Source organism: Zonotrichia albicollis, chromosome Z, assembly GCF_047830755.1.
Source record: "Zonotrichia albicollis isolate bZonAlb1 chromosome Z, bZonAlb1.hap1, whole genome shotgun sequence".
NCBI lineage: Eukaryota > Metazoa > Chordata > Aves > Passeriformes > Passerellidae > Zonotrichia > Zonotrichia albicollis.
This window is the reverse complement of record NC_133860.1, coordinates 78079141-78102196: the sequence shown is the minus strand read 5'-3', so window position 1 is coordinate 78102196 and position 23056 is coordinate 78079141. Positions and strand designations below refer to the sequence as shown.

Sequence of the window (23056 nt, the reverse complement as noted above, 5' to 3'; positions counted from 1 at the left end):
TTCCAAAGTATATTTTTACTTCAATACTCTGCTTTCCACTGGAAATTTCAAATTAAAAAGTCTCAGTGGGTCTGTCAGACCTGGGCACGTCCATCTTAGTCTGGTTATGGATTTTGTACATAAGAAAGAGAACAGGAGGCACCTCCCTAGAAGCTGGAACACAAAACAGTCAATTTCTTAAACAAATTAGGATGCCACTACTCTCTGCAGATAGCAAGAAACTGATGCATTGGTTCCCTGTTTCCCATCAGACAATACTGTAGCATTCACAACATAAATCATTGCATGAGGGAAAAAAAGAAAGATCAGTCTGAGGATAATATATCCATGAATAAGACATTTGAAAAATGGCATTTCTACTTTGTTGCAGTGTTATTTTAGAGAAAGAAGCCATTATCCTCTTGTTATGATGTCATTATCTCTTAAATCTACCTGTATTGTCTCTAATCTTTATTAATAAGTAAATGGAATTCAGCCCAGAAGCATTGAAGCATGTCACTGAATAACAATCTGTAGCCTTACATAATACAATGCTCTTACCTTCAGACTTATGGGAAGGATTTCTGTATTGAGTAATTAGAATCACCCATGGAAAAAAAAATAATTGCATAGAAAAGAGTTTGCTACCAGAAAAAACAGGGACACTTTAGAGGCTCATTTTCTGAAATCCTACATAAATGCTGCGATTTAGAAAAGACATATCTAAATGTGTGATTAAAAAAATATTAGTATCATATTTCTGTCTGAAGACAAATTTTTAGCTTCATAATTTTATGCCACTTTTTCACTCTACTAAAATACTGACATCTTCAGTGAGATTAAAGAAAGCATTTATCGTCTCATGGAAATGTTCCTTTGAGCATTAAATAGGTAAAATTATATTTAATGAAGCTTAGGAGAAGTAAGTATTTTTGTATCATGTAGATACAACTCAAAAGCTCTTCAATAACTGCATATTGCATTAATTGAAAGGAAGAGTTTGAACAAATCAAGGTTCTTGACGAGTCTTTCTGTACAATGCAACAAAGCTGTTATGATGTGTTCTTTATTCTTGCTGTATTTATTCAGGCATGGGACACGGTGTGCAGGGGAAATTGCCATGCAAGCCAACAACAGAAAATGCGGAGTTGGAGTAGCCTACAACTCCAGAGTTGGAGGTAAGGAACAAAAATAATTAGATGTCTAATGTGAATGGAAACAAGACAGATGCTGAGCATTGCCAGATACCATTAATCTGAAATATGAATGATTGGTCATTCTTGGAAAACATTTATCTTGCAGTATTATAAGCTTCAAAATCCTGTCTGGCAAGAGTGCTGAATGACACCTGTATATGACAGGATTTCTTTAATGAAGTCTAGAATTGGATTATGAATAGATAGATAGGTAGAATATGTAACAAGAGCGGCAATAGTATAGGTGGGATGATGATGATTATGATGATAGTAATAAAATTAATAATCATAATGTTAAGAGTATTAACAGCAATTACTAATATTAACAACAAGAACAACAATAATAGCAACAAATTATAATTTACCTAGAATTAAGACAGTATCTTTTAAGGAATGAAGGACTAGTTACTTTTTATTGTTTATCCAGGGAAGGAGAGGGATTCAGTGGAGTGAAAGTAGGAGCACACAACATTATACCCATCAATATTTGCAGCATATTGTTTCCATTCACACAATTACATTCAAAAGGTCATGTCAGTCAAGTCATGCAAACTGCTGTGCTTTTTGTTTCAACACCTTTCTTCTCTACTGTCACCACAAGTTAAATTTGAAAACAAGTGAAGTCTTTCATGCCCACCAATCAATATCGTTGTTTTGCTTTTTAATCAGTGACTCAATCTGCTAGTTGTTTATGAAATTATCATGATGCAAGTATCAGTTGCAAATGGTTATTTAGCTCAGAGAAAGTTATTTGTACAGTCCTCCTTTTTCCATTATTCCCTCTTTTTCCTTTTAAACGACGGGATGACGAGTGGCAATTGACACCCATAACTTTCGTTCCCACCATTTCAGCGTGGTGTTTCCTCGGCTCCCAGTCACTCCACTGAGCTGTCATGGATGTCAGCTTTGCAGTTTGCCATTGCCATAATGCATTATGCTGTCATGATCTGTTTAAATAAAATATCTCACTCATAATATAAAGACGTCAGATTTTCAAAGGAAGGCAAAATGGATGAAGCTGCAAAGATGTCTGAACTCCCACTGTGCCCATATTTTAAGGCTCTTGCATCTACTGAGGAGATACTTCTACAGCTATTTGCATGCGATCTGTGCTCATTTGCAAATGCAAACTACAGATCTGTGCAGGATGATTTATCTAGAAAAGGGAAATAGCAGGAGGAAAAGCAGTCCAGCAATCCATATTACCCAGCAAGCAACATACATTTGGGTGGGGGAGGAGGAGGAATGGAAAAGTTGAAAGAAATTGTGAGCTGTTAGATGTGACCAGGCTGATTAACACCCAGACAGGGGTGTAAGAAAAATATGTTCAAAGAGCAGTGGAAGATAAGAGAAGTCTTCAAAACATTCAGATAAATTTGGAGTGGCTAACACTAGAAGCTTTTTTGATGATCCAAGCTCTACAGGATTCATTTCTCCAGAGGCTGGTTTTCTCCCTCGGTTTTTTTTTTGGGTTTTTTGTTTCTAATCCATGAAATGACATAATTGCACACTGGTACTTGACATTATTCAGGATGACTCCCTTAAGTGGCTGTGTGCTTGTAGCAGTTGCCATTTTGGATAAATCCAGTGGTCCACAGCCACTTCTCTCTGATAGTCAGCAATATCTGCTTCAGGGAAAGAAACCCGGACAATGTGGAACACCTTGCTCTCCAGCCTTCAGCATCACTGGTTGGTTTAGCTTTGCCTTGAGGGGTAAAACAAAACATTCCATTGATTTTTTTTTGTTGTTGTTGTTGTTTTTTTTCTGTGAAAGTACTGAGTTTAACAATCCTGAGTGTTCTCTCCAGTCACATCAATGCCTGGCACTATTCTGCAGCACGGACTAGCCTCTCCAGTACTTTGTGGCTGTGAGTACCATGGGCTTCTCTGTGACTGTGTGAAGAAAAAATACTCTTCATGCCAGTCTTCAAAGTGACACCTTTCAGTGCCCTTTAACATTCGCCTCTTGGTCTTTGTACAGCTGAGAAATGTGTGTCCATCACCTCCGGTATAAATCAGAGTATTTTCATGCATACCTGACGGTACCACTGTGTTATGATATTTCCATGGTGCTGCCATGGAAATTAAATTAAGAAGCTCCATTTTACAAAGGACTGGGCTGAGAGTTCGTGCACAGTGGCGTGTTGCTAAAAATAGCCCTTCTGCCAGGCAGAATATGTGTGTGTCTGAAATTGCCTTGGGCTTTGCCTGCTTTTGATTTTGTGGGACTGATGAGGGGAGCAAGAATAGAAAAGAGTTTATGCAAGAGGACATAATTGGAATCTGCTTACGGGAATATCACTGCAGTCATCAAATCCCTGAGTTGACTTGAGCAATCAGGATTTCTGACGATCAGGAAGGCAAGGCAGTGATTTTTTTTCCTCGAGCTGTTTTCATCAGTGTGGAGTCGTTGTTCTTGGGCGTTTTCTGGTTTTTGTTATTTTTGTTCTGTTTTCCCCTTATTATATTATTTATCTGCAGACCTGTCTGTCTTTTTCTGTGGGAAGTATGTGGGAAGCACACTACTCCTCCTCACATTCCCACCATCTCATTTTGTATTGCAAGCTCTCACCTGGGGCTTGCAGCCGCTTTCACGCAGGCAGATCTTTGCTTGGCATGAGAGAATCTGGAAATTCTGAGCCGACAGGAAAAATAAAGAGTAATCAAACCATTCTGAGTTTAAGACAATCCTGGGTAAGTGGTGTTTTTAGTACCTGAGGCACAGGATATACCTCGGTGCGTTTCCCAGCTTTGTGAGTGATAGTGGAGCAGCTGTGGTAGAGAGGATCAACTCCTTTGTCTGATTTTAGCACTAATGAATATGAAATAATAAAGCTCAGTTTTATCTCAGAGGTATTAGGAGTATTAAGAGGTCAGCCATTCAGGAAAAGAATTATGCTTGCAGTCTTTTTTTCCTCTGCTTTATAGCATAAAAAAAAAGAACAAGACACTTAGCTGCAAGGGTAGGGTTGGAGGTCTTTTGTTGTGGGGTATTTTTTGGGTTTTTTAATGGAATGACTACATTTTGCCTGCTGATCTTTGGCAAAATCCCCTTTTTTATGGAAATACCAGAAAATGAGTAGTCATAACTCGCCAACTGCCAGCAATGGTGCAGCTGCTGTAGTGCTAACCTGCCAAATCCAAGGGAACACAGACATTTTTATTGCTTGTAAACACAAGCTGAATCCTGACTGAGGTGACTCTTATATTGCTGCTGTTGCTGTAAGAGCCATGCCACAGCGGGAATTTTGCCAGATTTCTGCTTTTTCTGCTGTCTTCCAGCATTGGGCAGTAGTAGCAGCCCCACTGCAGAGCTGTGGCTTTGCACAGCAAAGGATCCAGCGCAGATGAACAACTGCCTGCACCTGAATTTTAAGTACCACTGAGTTTCAGGCTTGCTCTGAAGGAAGTTAGATCATGCAGCTCCTAATAAATTGTTAATGTCTAGATATGTCTGGATTGCTTACAGCAGAAAAAAAACGTGTCAGAGGAAAAACAGTGAGTTTTTTTTTTTTTTCCTGTGGTGGAGATTGAAGAGCTGGTGAAATTGCAATGTCACAGAGACAGCAAAACCTTTAAGGACTGCTAGGGACAAGTGCTTTGGTCAGAACATTCAGAACTACACCTTAAACTAAAACTCCTAGAACTCTTACAGACAAATATAATGTTGATAAAACCTATTTAATTTCAGCGGCATTTTAGCTGTTTGAGAAGTCTTTGTTGCAGATCTAAAAGAGCAGGAGGAGGAAGAAAGAGAATGCAGTAAGAAAAAGCCAGAATCAGTAGCAAGGCATCTTCTTTGGTCTCTGTAGAAGGAGAGAAAAAAATAAATAGGAGGCTAAGAAGATTTTAAGGGGTTTGTGGTGGGATTTTTGTACAAAAACACCGAGCTTTGCCAATAAAATCTAACTGCACTGTTTTACATTGACAGGAGCTCTCTTCAATACTTTTTATGTGAACAGCAGTTGGCTGTGGTCACAGCAGTTACGGCTTAATTTTACTGGAAACATTAAAACTGGTTAACTAAGACAAGGAGGAGGGAACAGAAAGTAAATTCAGTCTGCTTCTGTTTTATTTAACCTGTGAAGGTATACGGATGCTGGACGGAATAGTCACCGATGCTATTGAGGCCAGTTCAATCGGTTTCAACCCAGAACATGTGGATATTTACAGTGCAAGCTGGGGCCCTAATGATGATGGCAAAACTGTGGAGGGGCCTGGGAGACTGGCACAGAAGGCTTTCGAGTATGGGATAAACCAGGTATGATACTTCAGGGGAAAATAAAGCAAAAAAATTTGGCAGAGAAGAGACTTTTAAAATGGTTGATACCAGAGAAGAAATGAAAATGGTTTGTGCTGTCTTTGCTCAAATATATTTGAATGGGCATAATGTATTTTAATAGTGCAGGTGAGAGAAATTTCCAGCCAGAAAGGACTTTTGAGAAAACACTATTAGGGCTTTCTAAACTGGTTTTTAGGTGCTAGTCTCCATGGATAACCTTTTTTTTTACATCCTTAATTTTGCTGCCTCAGTCTCACCCTACACCCACCCTTCTCTGCTGCTTGTTTTACGCTGAACGGTAATTGGATTTCTGCACTGAAAGCCCATAAAATTTAATACAAAATTCCTGCTTCATGAATATTTTGCTATGTGAAATAGTGATGCATTTTAGCACCCTGTGGATGAGCTTGTATTGTGCTAATTGCATTAATTTATAAATTGGTGCATGTCATGATCCAATTAAAATGAAAATAGTACAAATGCATGATGAGGAGTACTGGGAGCAATATTTTTATAGGTTTCTTTTTTTCATGTTATGCTCTTTGGATCTGTTGGGTGATAAATAGGGTGCAAACTGAGAGCTGCCATGAATTTATTAGTCAACTATTCTAGCTCTTGCCAGAGAGGTGAAAAGATATCTAAAGATGGAGAGGTACTAATAAAGAGAGGAAGACTGAATCATAGATGGGAGAAAGGAGAAATAGCTTGAAGGACAAACAAACAGAAAATTTTGTATGAAGGGCAATTAACATCAGTAGGCAGAAGACGAAAAAGAGAGAACAATTTAAATGCTGTCCGCTGACAAAGACAATATGAGGGAATAACGGAGACAGAGGAGAGAGCTTGTAACAGGCTATATACCCATAGGTAGGTAGCAAGAGCAGAGGGAGAATTAAAGGTGAAAATTAGGCAACAAATATTAATTGGTCTTACTCTGAAAAGGCAGGGTCTTTGGTGGAGAATGTATCTTTTTTTTTGCAGCTTGTTTTATTTCTAACGGGGAACAAATTTACCTGTTTGTCTCTCAGGATTCAAGGATTCCTTTTGCAAAGTTCTGACTGGTTTCCATTCTGCTTAAAGTCAGCCAGTGCTGGGATTGACAACAGCTCTAATCCCTGGATCCTTCACTGCTGCTCTGGTGAAGCATCTGAGCACAGGCTTAACCTGAAGAGCCAAGGAAGTGTTGCCATCACCCTAAGTGAAATCAGAGCAGATGCTGGGAAACATCAGTTTTTCCTGGGCTGCAGCCTTTACTCTCAAAGGCACTATAGGATTTTCTATACTTGATGTGCCTTATCTTTCCAAATTTAAAACTTGTATCACAGAGTACACCTTATTTGTCTTTGCTTTTAATGATTTAAGTGATGCAAATATCTTATCACTTGCATAAATAACTTCAAATCTCACCTGAGTGGAATGATAAAAAAATAAATTGTATTCCAACTGGTGTGGAATATTAAATGTGCTTATATTAATAATGAATAACACATGACATTTTGCTTGTCACATGAAACACATTTTTTTCCTCTGAAGAACGAGTAGAGCTCGTTAAGACTGCAGAGTGATGCATATATCCTCTGTGATAGCTGTGACGTTTTACATGGTTGTGCCTGGAGGTTGGTGATGCTGACCCACAGATCTCTGAGAGAAGGGAGGGTTTCCAGTGTGTCCATCACTCACACTCCTATCCCATAACTCTGTGCGTACAGGAAAGGAAAATTAAATAAGCCCTGATAAACTTGCCTTTTTTTTTAAGGCATTTTTTTTCTAGAAATGATGAGGATCAAACAGCAGCATGTAGAAAAAGTTACTCTTTGAACACAGACTCTATTTTTAACTTGAGAACCTGAGGAAAGCTGCTGTATCAGGAGCACTAAACCTAGGCCAGTGAGATCAAGAGTTGTGCTGCAGGGTGAACAGCGGGATATTGCAAACAGCTGGTTTATTCAGTGCTTATGGGAATTGCTCCTCTTCTATGTTTGCTATATTAGACTTTTTGGGGAAAGGAGTTGTTAAGGATGCATTCTGAGATCTGAAATATCTTTGATAACTGTTCATTTCCTTTCTTTTTTCTTTTTTTTTTTCCCTAGGGTCGAAATGGGAAAGGCTCCATTTTCGTGTGGGCTTCAGGGAACGGAGGTCGCCAGGGTGACAACTGCGACTGTGATGGTTACACTGACAGCATCTACACCATCTCCATTAGCAGTGCTTCTCAGCAAGGGCTTTCTCCCTGGTATGCAGAGAAGTGCTCCTCAACTCTGGCCACAGCATACAGCAGTGGGGATTACACTGACCAAAGAATTGTAAGTTACTTTTACCAGTTTCAGAACAAACAGAAAAGTATGATATATGCAAATAATAAACAAAACATCCTAAATGCTTGGCTTCCAGTGCCTGCTTTATGTTATGTGGTTAGTGCTTTTTGGAAAATTTAAGGGATTTGTAATCCAAAAGGTGATTGTATTCCTCTATTCTTCTACCTTAAAGCGATGGTTAAATAAAATCATTGTGTCGATGCCGTCAAATCAACATGCTGAATTTGTCTGCGGTTTGTGTGCACTGTTTGTGTATGAATGTGGTCTCTGTATGCTTTGATATGGCACTATTCTTCACAAAGGGCAAGTGAAGAGAGATTTAGAGCAAAAATAAAATCTGTGATGTCAGGGCCACTGCTCTACCTTGTCATTACATTTTTTAATGCAAGAGACAGCAACCACAGTGGCTCCAAACCTTCCAAACTCGGCAAGCAGGCATGCCAGTCTGTGTGCTTTCCTTAATTGTGCTGAAGAAAATTGGTGTGGCACAATAGTGCTGAAATACCTGTCATTTCTGTCCAGCCCTGGTGGATGTTAATTTTACAATGCACTGCACTGATGGGGATTGAAACAGCGTCATTCCAAGTTAGCTGGAGATCAGTCTTTACTATGTGGCTTCTCCTTATAGTCGAGATTTAGATAAATGGGCTGATGAGTTTGGTGCTTATTCATTACAAATTATAGTTCTTCTGCTGAAGAGGGAGCAGAATACCAATGCTAATCCTATGAGTAATTTCCTAGTAAGCAGTAATTTTGAATGTTCTAGGCCCAACACAATGATCTGTTTTCATGAATCACCAGTAAGCCTGAAACACTTATTGTGAAACCTTTAGACTAAAATAAGATATTCAGAGTGGGAGTATTTTGTTCCAACAAAAAACGTTTTGATACAAAAATTATAGTTGAAATAAAAGGAGTGGATTGAAATATGAACAGATTTAAAGACTCATCACTTTTTCTTGCTGGTGAGGAGTGTATTAATATGCACCAACTAAGGGACACATAGTTACGATTGCAAGTATGGATACTACAGTATTTACAACTGTTTATTTATGCTTTTTTTTCTTTTTCTTTTTTTCTTTCTTTTGGTAATTTTTATTATTTTCTGTCAGACAAGTGTTGATCTTCACAATGAATGTACAGAAACTCACACAGGGACCTCTGCATCTGCACCTCTGGCAGCAGGAATTTTTGCTCTGGCACTGGAAGCAAAGTAAGATGTCACACCATCACCTTTGAAACTTCTTTCTCTCAGCCACCCCACTGCCTTCCCCAAAATGCCTGCTTTAAGAGGCACTACCTCATACTGCAGCTCCACTTTTTGTCAGTCAGGCAAAAGTCAGTCCACTTTTTGTTTGCTCAGGCTGATGACTAAAAAATGAGCAGCTACTTGCCCCAACACCTTCCTAGAAAAGCAGAACCAATGTGAATAAATCATGATGACTGAGGAATATTTTGTGTGTTTGTGTGTTGGCAACAGCATTTACTGATTTCTGGTCAGATGCATCTAAAAGTGAGTGTGCACATGGATTCAGGAGAATGTGATTTGAAGACAATGGGCTGCAGGAGTTTAAGCTAAGCCTCAGCTAATTTGCAGAAGAATTTCTGCCAGTGATAAGGCATAAAAGAGAAGGTGACCAAGCTTGTCTGTCAGAGCAGGAAGGGAGCAGGCAGGTTTGGATGCTGTAGGGCAGGTAGTCAGAATTTAGGCCTCAGGAAAGCTAAGAAAGGATGGGACAATGACTTTTTTTCACAGAAAACACTTTAGGCAATAGTGCACAGCTTTAATGCTTGTATCATGTAGATTCAGCTCCATTTCCTACTGCACACCCCTTTGATGACATGAGCCTAAATTAACTATTAGATATTAAAAATTAGACATTTTAAAGGGTAGAGTGAGTCACAGATGGAATCAAATACCCAGTTTTCAAAGTCCTGGCATTAAAAAGTGAGGTAGAAAATTCTAGTGTTGCTAGCTAACTTTAAATACCTGAATTGTTTTGGAGGATTGGACTCTTGCTAGATACCCGTTCTTCATGGACACAGAAATCTTGTGCTCCCAGAGAGGTATTGTGAGGATAAGTGCAAAATGCTTTGTTATAAAGCAGTAGGATGCCATATGCATTCGAAGCACGTTCTGTTTCAGTCTAATAATTGATAGAAAAATGATAGATAGCCCTGAAAAAACTAACCAGGAGCATTTTCCAAACAGCCCAGATCTAACGTGGAGGGATATGCAGCACTTGGTAGTGTGGACCTCAGAATATGACCCACTGGCTGGAAATCCAGGATGGAAAAAGAATGGAGCAGGACTGATGGTCAACAGCCGATTCGGGTTTGGGCTACTCAACGCCAATGCCTTGGTGGATTTAGCTGATCCCAAGAGATGGAAAAGTGTACCAGAAAAGAGAGAGTGCATTGTCAAAGACAAGAGCTTTGAACCCAGGTAAGGATTTGCAGTTACCTATCGTAATAAAGCCTGAAGGATCATATTCTTCCCAGATTGCTCTGAACAAGAATAAGGGACTTTTGATTCATTTAGTTTTGCCAGACTGTATTCCCCAGAGGCAGGCAAGCAACATTGCTTCTTGGTTTGTTTTTTAGTGTAAGACTGATGGAAATTACTAGCATGAAGCCTTAACAAAGACTAAGATTATTATGTCTGCTTGTGCAGACAGTGTATAAAAGAATGATACTGTGAGGCTGAGCCCAATCAGCAAGGCTGTGAATTTTAGACAACCATCAGAAGAGAGATGAAAAGATACTGATGTCTCACAAAGATTTTTTAAAAATAAAAGTGTCTGTAATGGGTCTTAGCAATTCTTCTCCTGTGACAGGCTTGTATATGTTGTAATCAAGGTGATATATTTAACTATAGTAATGTCTGCAGCATTTCTCTTATGAAACACAAATGTGTCAAAGGCTCACTGAAAAGTCTTATGAGCCACATGCCAACATCACAGTGAGCCTGAACAGATAGATTAATTATCATTAGTCCTTGGGCTGGTTAATCAATAAGGATATCTAGACTCTTTTTTTCTCTGCATGTTGGCATACGGATTTTTATCCAGAAAAAAAAAATCTGTTTCAAAGGCTGAAATTATACCATGTGACTGCAACAAAGGTCTGTCTGCAGAAACATATTGCAGTGTTTTGGACAGTCACTGCTTGGTAATCTTATTATTTATGCTATTTCACTATCAAATTGTTTTTATGGACTCTGTCTGTTTCACAGAATGTTGACTCACTACTGATGTATGCCACACTTGCTCTTTATGTATTTTTACTGCAGTCCTGTATGTTACATTACAAAAACAAAGATCCCATGATACTGAGCTTAGAATTATTTATGTGGAGATTTAGATACCCATTGTGTTTGGAAGTAGCGGGAACTGTGCAGAGAAAGCTATGCAGAGTCTCTCTCTGTGCAGAGCATGAACATTCCTTTTTTTTTATTGAGAGCAGACATTACCTTTATTTTTATTGAGCTGGCATTGACTCTTCTTTCCTCATCATTCCAAAATGGCTGTTAAACCTGCCACTCATGACCCAGAATCAAGAGTCCCTGTGGGTAATCAAAAAACTACTTTAATTTTGACAGATTATTAAGAGCAAATGAAGAAGTCATTATTGAAATTCCCACAAAAGCCTGCGAGGGCCAAGAGAACTCCATTGCATCTCTGGAGCACGTGCAGCTCGAGGCAACAATTGAGTATTCCCGTAGAGGTGATCTGCATGTCACTCTGGTTTCTCCATCAGGTACAGGAGGAAAAGATGCATTTTATCTGTGTCGCTGTAGTGCATAACATTTACTTCATGAAAAAAATGTGGTTTTCAGTGGTTAAAGAGAGCTAAATATATCACTGGGCAAATCCAGTGAGGATAAAGCATCCAGGGAGTGATAGAGAGCCCTCTTCAAACTTCACCTGTTCTGGGTTCTTTTTGTGGAAAGACATTTGAAAATCATACTTGGGAAAATGAAGTCACAGAACATTTTCACAGAGGCATCTTGACCTATGAAACCTCAGGGCTCCCGGCAGACAACAGATTATAGATCAATAATTCTTATCAGACTTCCTGAATTAGCAGACTAATGGAAAACTGAGGATATCTGATTCCTTAGGTTTTATTTCATGCATCTCCCCATTGGCGTATTTAAAAAAACCAAACTGTTTCTGTTAGATACCTCAGTACAACTGTACTAAATGAGCTAGAATATGGCAAGCTGTCCTGACAATGTCCTGAAACAGCATATTAAGACCAAACAAAAGGAAAAAAAAGATATTATAAACAACTAAGAGTAAAGTCTGTTAGATCAACTGGTATTAAAAAAAAAAAAAAAAAGACAAGCTTTCACATATGAATTTAAATATCAGGCTGATCTAATTTTTCTGTTTCTAGGTAGCAATCATCAAGTACTGCTGCCTCCACTGCACTATCATTTTGCTTTCATGGTTAAATTGTTTTTCCCTTGTTTCTTGCTGCTTTTCTACTGTCTGCAAAGCATTAGTAACAAATGCATGTCATTCTTTTTCTGTATTTATGATGTTGCCTTTAAATATATTTATAAATTGTGACAAGGCTCCTTGGGGCTTCACTGCTCCTTATTATGTAAATATTGCTCCCTTGCTTTTTTTCTTATACACAAACAAGCCAAACAAAATTTCTCCTGTGCAGTAGAACCTCTTTTGCTGCAGAAATGCTTTATGAGCTGCAGCATTTTTGTAATAATAACAATGCAAATGCATTTTTTCACCCTGTTGGAGGACCAGGCTGTAACAATATACATCCAGTCATGAAAATAAAAAAATCCCTGAACCAGTGAAGAAATCATGACAAGTCTGTGGTGGTTTCATAATACTGTATGAGTTTTACCTTCAAAACTTCCATTTCAGAAGTTTCTTGAACAGCTCATCGGTGGGAAAGACTGGTTGTGCCTGACATCTTCTCCTTATGCTTCTTTTACGTGTGTTCACTACCTTTTCGGGCCAGAGATAGAACACTGAACAAGATGTACCTTCTTGGTGTGACCTAACAGCTTGTGCACTCCTAAGCACTGCTGTAAAAATAATTACAGGAGCCACTGCTAAAGGAGGCACTGCTGAGCAGTGTGTTTTCCAGATCACCTCCGCTCAAGGCAGTGTGCAAAGCTGACAAGTATGAAAAGTAGGAGCAGGCAGCACATGGACAATCAGAGTGTTGATCTTGCACCCACACAGGGACCAGCACTGTCTTACTGGCTGAGAGAGAGAGGGACAAATCTCCCAATGGATTCAAGAACTGGGACTTCATGTCTGTCCACACGTGGGGGGAAAATCCAGCAGGCACTTGGATTTTAAGAATTACTGATATGGTGAGTATGCCTGTATGCTAACTAGCTGTGTTTGGGAGCTAAAACAGATTAAATGATCACTCATCGCTACAAAGCACATTGAGTAATGAGCCTGCTCATTAAGCAAGCTAAATGAGAGGTTATTGAAGATATCCAGCTGGGTTAAGGATTAAAGAAAAAAGGTAGGGTCAGATTTTCTTGTTCTTTACATACATGCAAAGCCCCATTCTCATTTCACTGGCCCACACCTCTGAAAAAAATTTCAAGCTTGTTTTTTTCAGACACATATCACCAAAATGAATCACTTGATAAAGTTTTCTTTGATTCTTGGATATAAATATTAAATAAAATTAACACATGGTTAACTGGAAATTCTTTTCTGCAGAGAAGAGCACAGCATGGATCTAGTCTTCTTTTGGTCCATGTTCATAGCTTTCATTATCTGGTAACCTTTTGAATTAATGATTTTTTGGGGGATCTCAGTGATCTATTCTGATGTATACATTCCCCTAATTTCTTTCTGAGAGTATCTAGTGCTGAACAACACCTAGGGATTAAAGCTAAGTAGTCTACAGATATGAAATAAATCAGTTCACTGAAGCTACCTGGGGAATATGGATTACAACAGCAAGACACCAGAATTAAGCTGCTTGGTAGGCAACTGAAAAATAATTCCCTTCAAAGAGAGAGTGATCAAGCTCACTCACCTCATTGAAGTTGTCTGTTAATAAGCTTGTCCTTAGGGCTCAGATCTTGCCAAAAACTGAAAGCTTCCTGTTGGACACTGAGTCTTCAGACCCTATTGGCCTCAAATTGTAAACAGGAGGGTGTTGCCAAGAGCTGAGCAGATGGACAAGGCACCAGGAGTAAATATTACTATCAGCAGTGTAGTGTTAATGCTGCAGGCTCATAGATAGCCCCATGGTTACAGATATCCTGCTCTTTGAATGCATTTTTGTGGAACAAAGTTGAGAAGAGCATTTTGTTTGTAAATTAGCGCTCATTTCAAGTGAGAGCTTCCTGAAACTTACAATAAAGCAAGATTTTTGTCCTCAAGGCATAATACACTCAGTCCTCACCTTGTAGGTTTTTTCTCTAGTTTTTTCTCTACTTGTCTCTTCCACTTTCTACTTCTATTTCCATTTCTATTTCTACTGCCACCAAAATTTATAAATAAACATTTGCTGCTTGCTTCCACACACTGTATTTCAGATTGCTGTTGTACACCACATAATAAAAAAGAATAGTATTTCACATTATCATTTCCAATGTTAAGTTTTATAAGGAAATTACCAAGGAACAGCCTAGTGAACAAGTTCTAATAATGCAAAATACCGCTTCAGTAACTTCTAGTATTCTGTGTTATGACAAAATTCCATTGATGCTTATATGATGAATTAATACTTATGTTACATCAAAATGTGAGTATTTTATGTGGTTAGGCTATTGTATCAAATCCCACATTCTAATATACTCTGTCTCTACTACATCTGGGGTTTTTGTGCTTATGAATCATACTCCATAGGTAGGTATTGAAAGCCTGATAATTTGCTTTGGTCGCTTCTGTGTACTTTGCATTCAAGTGTCTATTTTGCTCTTTTATGTCCTGAGAGCCCATTCTGATGCCACGCTTGTTTTTCAGTCCAGGCGAATACAAAATGAGGGGAGGATTGTAAACTGGAAATTGATTTTGCATGGCACTGCTACCCAGCCCGAGCACATGAAGCAGCCACGTGTGTATACATCCTACAATGCTGTGCAGAATGACAGAAGAGGAGTGGAGAAGATGACGGATCTTGTGGAGGTAGAGTTGTATTGCATTTATTCCTTACATGTTTTTCAGTTTATAAGAAAATGTTGCTTTGTTGGTGAGGTATTTGGGGTTTTTTTTTTGCCTAGTAAGAAGACATATATTTATTTTGTATTCATTTCATCAAACTCCTGATTAGTTTTGAGTGTATATCATAATTTTGCCCATGTCAACAACTAATATTTTTATGTGTCTCTCCTTCAAATTGCAAAATGTAAGGAATTTGGGATCATAACAGGAAATTGCTCCCAAAGCAAGGAACTCTGTGGCTAATGCAGCTGAGTGGTGGAAGGAGGGAGGAAGACACCTCTGACAGACACACTAAATTTATGTAATTCTACTGAAAATGAGTGTCACATTCTAAAGGAACTTTTCCTGCTGGAGAGCTTCCAGTGAGTTTGCAAGGAATTTCAGGAACAAAAGGCTTGAGAAAAATCAGGGACTCTCTGATTCAAAGGTTTGGCCCAGCGGATCTGTTGCTGCCAGATCCGTTAGCACCCCCTGTTTACCCTGCAGATAGCAATGCTCTAAAAATACAACAAGGCAGGGTGACCCTGGGTTGCAGGATGCACAGGATGGTAGTAATGCACATTTTCATAGCGCTTGATTACGTCAACAGCATCAGAAAATAATCCCATCACATCAAACTGTCTCTCCATTAAGTAATTAGGACATCCATAAAGCACAGATAGTTTAACCTTCCTCAGACAGGTTATGAAAGGTGAGTGTGATAATGGTCTCTAAATCCATTACATAAATGTCCCCAAGTCTGGCAGCCGCGGGCAAAAAAAAATTGGAAGAAAGTAAAAGTGGATTCAGCAGGTGCTGTAGTAGAAAATGGGTGGACATGGTAAAAATTACATGAAGATAAAATGAGTGTTCAGTTAGAAATGCCGTTCTGGTTTGAATGAGGAAGCTCCACAGGCATATACTAGTGTTGAAATAAGATCATGCCTCTCACCAGCTGCTCTGTGAACCTGTGCCTGGAATTGGCCTTCCAAGGTCTCCTAGGTTTGTGTTATTCTCACCCATTTGCCATACTTCACTGCCTTTTTCTCAGGTGAGATCATCTACAGAGAAGGTTTCAGGGAAACACTGGTTCCATCCTTTTCCTGAGAGTACAAGGTACAATCAGAACTGCCATCACCAGTGCATGTATGTTTCCCTCATTTAGAGTGCTGTGTCTCATGACACAACCAGAATTATCTCCTAAGACTGGGACAAATCCAAATACTATAATATGTATAAAATGAAATGTTGTATTTTGCCATCTGAATTTATAAATGCCTGTATTGTGAAATCTGAATTTATAAATGCCTGTATTGCAGGAGGATTTGATATTTTTTACAGCGTAGTACTTTCAAAAGTTTGTTTCGGTTGATAATGGTCTGCTTGTTTTCTAGATGCCCAAGAGGCTCCTGAATGAGAAAATGACATTTTCCCACACATAGGTGGAGATCACCATCCAGAACAAGCCTTAATCCAGTCAGTCTTTCATTGACACCTGACCTTTTTTTCGTGCTAATCTGTATTCTAGGACCATACCACACTGGAGAGCCTGAGTGAAAAACCCAAGGCCACAGAAGACACCAGCAGTGACAAAGCAGAAGATAAAACCCCTTCAGAAGCCATGCTGCATTTACTGCAAAGTGCTTTTAGCAGGCAGATGGATCAGAAGCAGCTGCCAAAGAAGACTGCAAGCGAGAAGTTAAACATTCCATACGAACACTTCTATCAAGCTCTGAGAAAATTGAACAAGCCCTCCCAGTTAAGAGGCTCAGAAGAAAGTCTGTACAGTGACTACGTTGATCTTTTTTACAATGCCAAACCTTACAAGCATAGAGATGATAGACTGCTGCAAGCGTTGGTTGATATCATAAATGAGGGAAATTAACTGTAGGGCATGGCACTGAGTTGGAAATATTCGTTTTCCCCACCTGTAGTTTTTTTTCCAAAGTCTGTGTACGCTCTAGTTGTGTGATTGCTGCTTTGATTGCTTCATATTTAATACAAATATCAAGGAAGGGAAAAAACAGGTGTGAGGGGATAAGACAGGAAAATTACACTTTGTAGTATTATCTTTTTTCAAAACCTTTCTTCAGAGTAGATTTGCCCCCTCAGGCATGAAATGCAATAGTACTCCCCTGAAAACCCTAATACTCTATTTTAAACAATTTTCACATTGCTTATTGTTCCACCCTCTTCACTTAAGCATGCAGTAGGATTCAAAACCTGAATTACCAAGCAGTTTTGAACCAAACTGCCAAAGCTATGGGGATATATTCTCATCCATGGATTTGTCATGAATATTGCAGTCTTTGTTATATTTGTCATTTATTCCGATTTAATACTTGCAGCCAGTACTGCTTCCGTCATAGGTGTTTTGTTCCTCCTCCAAACAAACTCTCCCTTGCCCTTCTGTTCTCCTGTAGAGGAACATCTGGGAGGCTGGGGTCGGACTGGGGCATCAGTGAACACTGATGAAGCTATTCACAATTTAGATACAGACAGAAACACCCAAATTAAAAAAGAGCCCCTGCAGAGGCATCCCAGACCATGGGATGGCATTCTCTCCAGCAGACTTGGTACTTACCCAAGTGAAGTGCCTGAATTATGAGCCTGGTCTTTCTAGGCCCCATGTGTTCAATGAGGGCAGAGTCTCACTTCAGAGCACTTGGCTTTCTTTTCACGAGTTATGCATCCCCTGATGGAGTACTGACCTGTTTGTGCCAATTATTTGAGCTTTGGGCTTCAACTTCTGACCCGTGGAGCCTCAGTCAGGTCTCCAAAGCAGTACAAAGCTGCCTTCTGAGATGTCTACATCTGCAAGCAGCCAGAGGCTTGCAAAAAAGTCCACCCAAAGACTCTAAAATTCCCAAAATATCTAGGAAGACAAGGCAAAATTGTCTGAGATTTAAAAAAAAAAAAACCAAACAGTACCCTGAGAAGGGTGAGCATAGAATGTGGAGTGGTAAGAAGAGTTTGTGAGGCAGAGGTGGCTGTCAGAAAGCAACTAGGGTAAGCAACCCCCTAACATTAGCAGTTTTCCATACATACCTCTTTAATGAGAGTCAAAGTTATATATTATTTTGCTTCTAATAAATGAAAAAAAATAATAAAAAGCCATGTTGGAGGCTCAGAAAAGCTAGGGGATCTAGAACAAGGAAATGAAGATTCCTAGGGGATAGTTATCTCATTGAAGTACTAAAGAATACCCAAAAAAGTGCTGACTGCTCTTTACTTTTCTTCCTCTTGCCTACTATTGAAATGTGTTTTACAGACTCTCTAGAAATATTTGATTGGATTCTTTCTCTCTGTCTATTCCTTAAAATTATGCAAGTGTCTCTAAGACAGGAATATTACATTTTGCTCATAATCCATCAGTTCAAATAAAAGTTTTTCAAACTTCACACTAAATTCTGTAATTTAAAGGTAAATCTATTTACTGTAACTAATTAAGAATTCTGTGGAAAAAAGGACTTCTCTAAGACAACCTTGAAAATTTTCTTACCAAATGTAAGATATAAAAAACTTTCTTTGTGGTGGCTTCATGCCTGTCTTGGGCTTAGCCTGCCTTTTTGCCAGTTTTAAGGATTCTTTGATATTCTTATAGTCAGCAGGATATTGAAGGATAATATCTCTGCTACTGAATGCTGCTTGTACTGAATCACTCCCTCTCTACTAAGAAATTTGCTTAGGAAGAGAAGTCATTAAAAAAAAAATAATAAATTCCTGCAAGTGGTCCAGATCAGAAAGCTTTTCCCTTTGCTGTCCTTTCCACGCAAAAGCTTTCTGGCAGTGCATAACTAATGAACAAGCAAACCATGAAAATTTCTAATTGCTGCTATTACAGAATGAGAGCACTTATTTTCACTAATGTTTCATTTTCAGAATAGGCTCATATGGCAAGGTAAGGGCCACTTTTAGTCCTGTGCAATGAAGCTTAGAGGCTGGTTCCCTCAGATAACAACAAATTTAGCCAGTCCTCATTCAGGTGTATTACAGGGAGGAAAGTGCTAACAACACTCCATCAGGCCTTGAAAGAAATGTTCAGGTTAAAAGCGTGGGAAACAAAAGACCCTCCTTTGTTTTAAGATCAGTTCCTATGCTGTAGCCAAAGTTTCAATAGATGACAAGTTTAAAATCTCTCTTTTGAATGTTTCCAACCCAGATCAGCTTGTACAGGAGTAAATTATTTTTACTGTTAGTCTCTCCTTGGTGCCTGTGTGGGTTTTGTGAAAAATGTAAAAGTAAAAAAAAAAAGTTTTCTCTCAGAATTTTAAATTATATTTTCGTTACAGGTATTTATAATATAGCAAAGATTTTATTGAACAGACAGAATTTTAAAAGGCATAATAAATTATATTGAAGAACCAGATTTTTTCTTGAGAAAGAGACAATTTCATCCAATAAACGTATTTTTTAAAAGGCATGTTACAACAGCAACTGCAACATGTATGTGATGTGATGTTAAAATTTGTCTACTAGTAGCATAATACAATGTGTTAGCAGAGCTCAGTGTGTGGTCTTAACATTTGTAAAGAAAACAGCAAGATAAAGTCCAGCTATTGACTTAAAAGGAATGGGAAATTGAGTTTAGAATGAAAAATAATGGTTTGGGGAAATAACCAGGATTGGGTGGAAAGAAATGTGGAATGTACTGAGAATGAGGGCTTGCAAGGGATCTCTTCAGCAGGAACACTCACTTGTTTCCTTCTCACAACAGCAGCCAAGTAAGGTTTGCTGTGGACATCGCTGACAGCAGCACTGTCTCTAATTCTGACAATTAAAATAATTCTGCCTATTTAATACACAGATGTGTGTCTCAGAAGCACTAAAATGAAATAATGCAGCAAAAAGGGTCAGGTTAAACACATGGATCTTCTCTTCCTTGAATGAAAACTGTTGAAATAATTGTTGTTCCCTCCACCACTAATCACATTTGAACTCAGCAGAGAAAGGAGCCCTTAAACCCATGTACACTGTAACCAACTACCTCTCATTTACAAAATCTTCTTTGTCAAATGCCCTAAGGATAATTAAAACACTCTTAATGTGATTTCAACAGACACATTCCCTTGTGAGAAATACTTACAGTAAATGTACACAGAAAATTGATTTCTGAAGTAGCTTTAAGAAAAGAGAGAAATCTAAGCCCAAATTAGAGCAAACTACCTAGCTTCCACACTAAACAGTATTTTTCCCTTCAAGCTGACTGACTTTTGAAATGCTGCATTTGAACTTTCTACCTTCCCCAGCTTTGAGTTTTCCAAGCAGAGTTTCTGATAAGTCACATCTTGTAACCCCAAACTTGTTAATTTAGATTTCTAATGAAGTGTCCTCTTTCTTACTTCTCCCTTTCCTCTCCACTCTGAAAACAAGCATAAACATTTTCAGTAAATAGAAGGCTAATTTAAGAGAGAGAATAGGGAGCCTTACAAATAAAATGCTAGCTCTAGTTTTTCTTATTGAATTACCTTAGTGTCATAGATTAAATGAGGACGAGGTCTGTTTTTTAAAAGAGCACATTCACAGGAAGGGCGAACACCTAAATGTTGATTTTTTTTTTTTAATGCATAAATCACACTATGGAGGCAACAGTCACAATTAACTCCTTGTGCATCAGAGCCTCAGGAGGGACTGCACTGTCCCTGAGAGTCTCCTTCTGCAACATTAAGCCAGCCTCTGCCACTGCAGTTTTCCAAACATTACAAATCTGGAGGATTTGTAATTCTCCAGAAGAAAAGTTGGCATCTGAGTTAGTAAAGTTCTGAAAGTAATTATAGAAGAAAAATTATAGGGAGAAACGCAAAGAATTATTATACAACACAGAGTACCTGCACAGCCTAAACTCTTTCTGTTTGATCAAGTATTTCCTTTCAGGAAGTCCATTTTCAAAGCTCTAAGGGACCATTCGGTTCACAGCATTCCATTTGAGAAAAGGAAAATTTCTAGAAATGTATATTTTGCTCGGAATCAATTGGATACCTAATATTTCTAACTGCAGACTGAAAAGATTCAAACTCCAACCACTCTAGGCACTAATAAAGCTAATTTCTGTGAACATTCTTCTATTTAATTACACAAGTACCCATTAAAAATATCACTTCTCCTATTGCATTTGCAAGAATAATGTAACCAGAAAGAAAGAGAAATTTTGTTTCCAGAAATGCACTAAATGCCTACTGGAAAAAAAAAAAAAATCTAATATGTTCCAAGTCCCATTAAGATACCAGAGAAAAATAAATAGATAATATATGAAAGTGAGTGTTTATCAGGGAAATATATCTTAATGTATATGCCATTTCAGCTATTTGACTGCCTCCAATCAAATGTAGCTAAGCACGTATCTCTTTCTTTCTGATGCCATATTCTTTCCCTAAAACAAATGAATTGGTTGCTGTTGCATGCAGCATTTTGTTTGACTATGGCCACATTATCAGGCAGTGTTTCAAACCATAAACACGCAGCATAATGCAGTGCCATATATTCTGATAAGGAAGTGCACTTAGGACCAGGGACGTGCAGCCCTGCCTGTGCTGCTGCACAAAGGGCTCATGTGAAACAGATCCATAAAGGCTGGAAAAAGAGGAGAGCCAAACGCCAGCCCCATTAGATCCACTGAATTAATTCCTCTCTTCAGAATAACATTGGTGGGGTGCAGAGCACCACAAACATCCAGGATGTCAGGACTAAGTTTGGCCCCACAGTTCAACAGGGAGCTCAGCTACTTCCACCCTCATTCACTGCTAATGAGAGACATATTAAAAACTGAGGATTTAGTATGAACTCTCAGCTATGAGCTTCTCCTCTTTTACACTGTACTTCTATTACCTCACTTCAGAGAGGTGCACTGCCCTTCAATGAAACCTTTTGAAAAATACTAGTAGTTATTAAAAACACCACTTCACCCAAGAGTTTCAGGTGCCAAGCTGTCTGAATGCAGGTCATTGCTTGCACTTTTACATAGAAAAATACATGCATGTGCATATGTAGCAACCCCATCCATGTACAACTCCATGTAAAGTCTCCTTGATACTAGAAGAATGTAGCAGCTCTTAGCAGGAAGGAAGAAGCTGCAGCACTAATTTGGTAAAACAGAGTTTAAAGCTAAATTTCAGCTTGGATTTTCCATCATAGTGGTATTAATAGTGCAGGTTGTTTTGGAGTGGGACAGAAGGGAGATTTGCTTGTTTGGTTGTCCCTTTAGCAATTGGGGGTAAAGAATTTCCCAAAGAATTCTGTGTTTTTGCTATTGATCTAACAGGAAAATAATTCTACTCTTATCATGCAAAAGGTAGGCACAACTCTGCAGGGGGCTTTGAACAGTTTGAACAGCTAAACTTTGCTGGCTTTGTAAGACAGCCAACAAGTGTGTATTGGGCACTGCAAACACAGGATCTTGAGTCTCTAGCAAAAACATCCAGTCAAAATTCTTACAAGACTTTGAGCATCGAATTTGAAGCTTTTCAGGAAGAAGTATTCATAATACCTTGAATATTTATTTGTATTTACTTTAAAATTAATAGGCATAGCCTCCTCTAGAGTGTCTGTATGTTCCAGAGTTCATTCTGAGTCACTCTCTGGAGGAGACTGTCTGTCTCCAGATCTATACAGCAATTCTGAATCACACTCTTCATTCAGGCACTGAATTTATGTGTCTACAGTTAGGCTCTGTTAACATTGCCATCATCTCTTCCCCCTTCTGGCTCCCAGGATGGTGCTGAGCCATGCTGAGTCCACCTTTTGTAAAGCTGGGCTGAAGCTCTTGCCCTGAGTGTTCAGACAATGGAGCACTCCAGTCCACTGATGGTTATAGAAAATTTGCAGGGATCTCCCACTGCTGTTCAATATTGTCTCTGCAATTGGATTGTTCTCCGTCCTCAACCCCCCAGGCTTGAGGAAAATCAATTCAGAAAACAAAAGGCGTTCTTGGCTTTAGAAAGTCGTTAAAGCACAGGCTGCGTGTGATGCAAAACCATTAAAGCCTGCACTTAATCCTATTTTCTTGCTTAAATCAGTCTCCTGTCCTGTTTAAGTGCGTGTATGGGATCAAGTACCTCCCTGAACACTTGGCTGAATCAGAAAGGATTACTCTTGCATGGTACTTCTGCAGGGAACAGGGGGGATATGATGTTAAAG

At 38.8% G+C, this 23056-nt stretch overlaps 1 protein-coding gene across 1 annotated transcript in view; it reads left to right on the top strand.

Annotated features, from left to right (window-relative positions):
• Positions 1-17892, top strand: part of PCSK1 (proprotein convertase subtilisin/kexin type 1) — a 28015-nt gene extending 10123 nt beyond the window's left edge. Inside the window, exons 6-14 of the mRNA XM_005491351.4 lie at positions 1069-1157; positions 5264-5436; positions 7548-7760; positions 8885-8985; positions 9985-10218; positions 11374-11531; positions 12992-13125; positions 14747-14908; positions 16452-17892. Of these exons, the coding sequence (XP_005491408.1) occupies positions 1069-1157; positions 5264-5436; positions 7548-7760; positions 8885-8985; positions 9985-10218; positions 11374-11531; positions 12992-13125; positions 14747-14908; positions 16452-16808 (1621 nt within the window). The 3' untranslated portion in view covers positions 16809-17892. The remainder of the gene's footprint in view (positions 1-1068; positions 1158-5263; positions 5437-7547; positions 7761-8884; positions 8986-9984; positions 10219-11373; positions 11532-12991; positions 13126-14746; positions 14909-16451) is intronic.
• The last annotated feature ends 5164 nt before the right edge of the window (positions 17893-23056 follow it).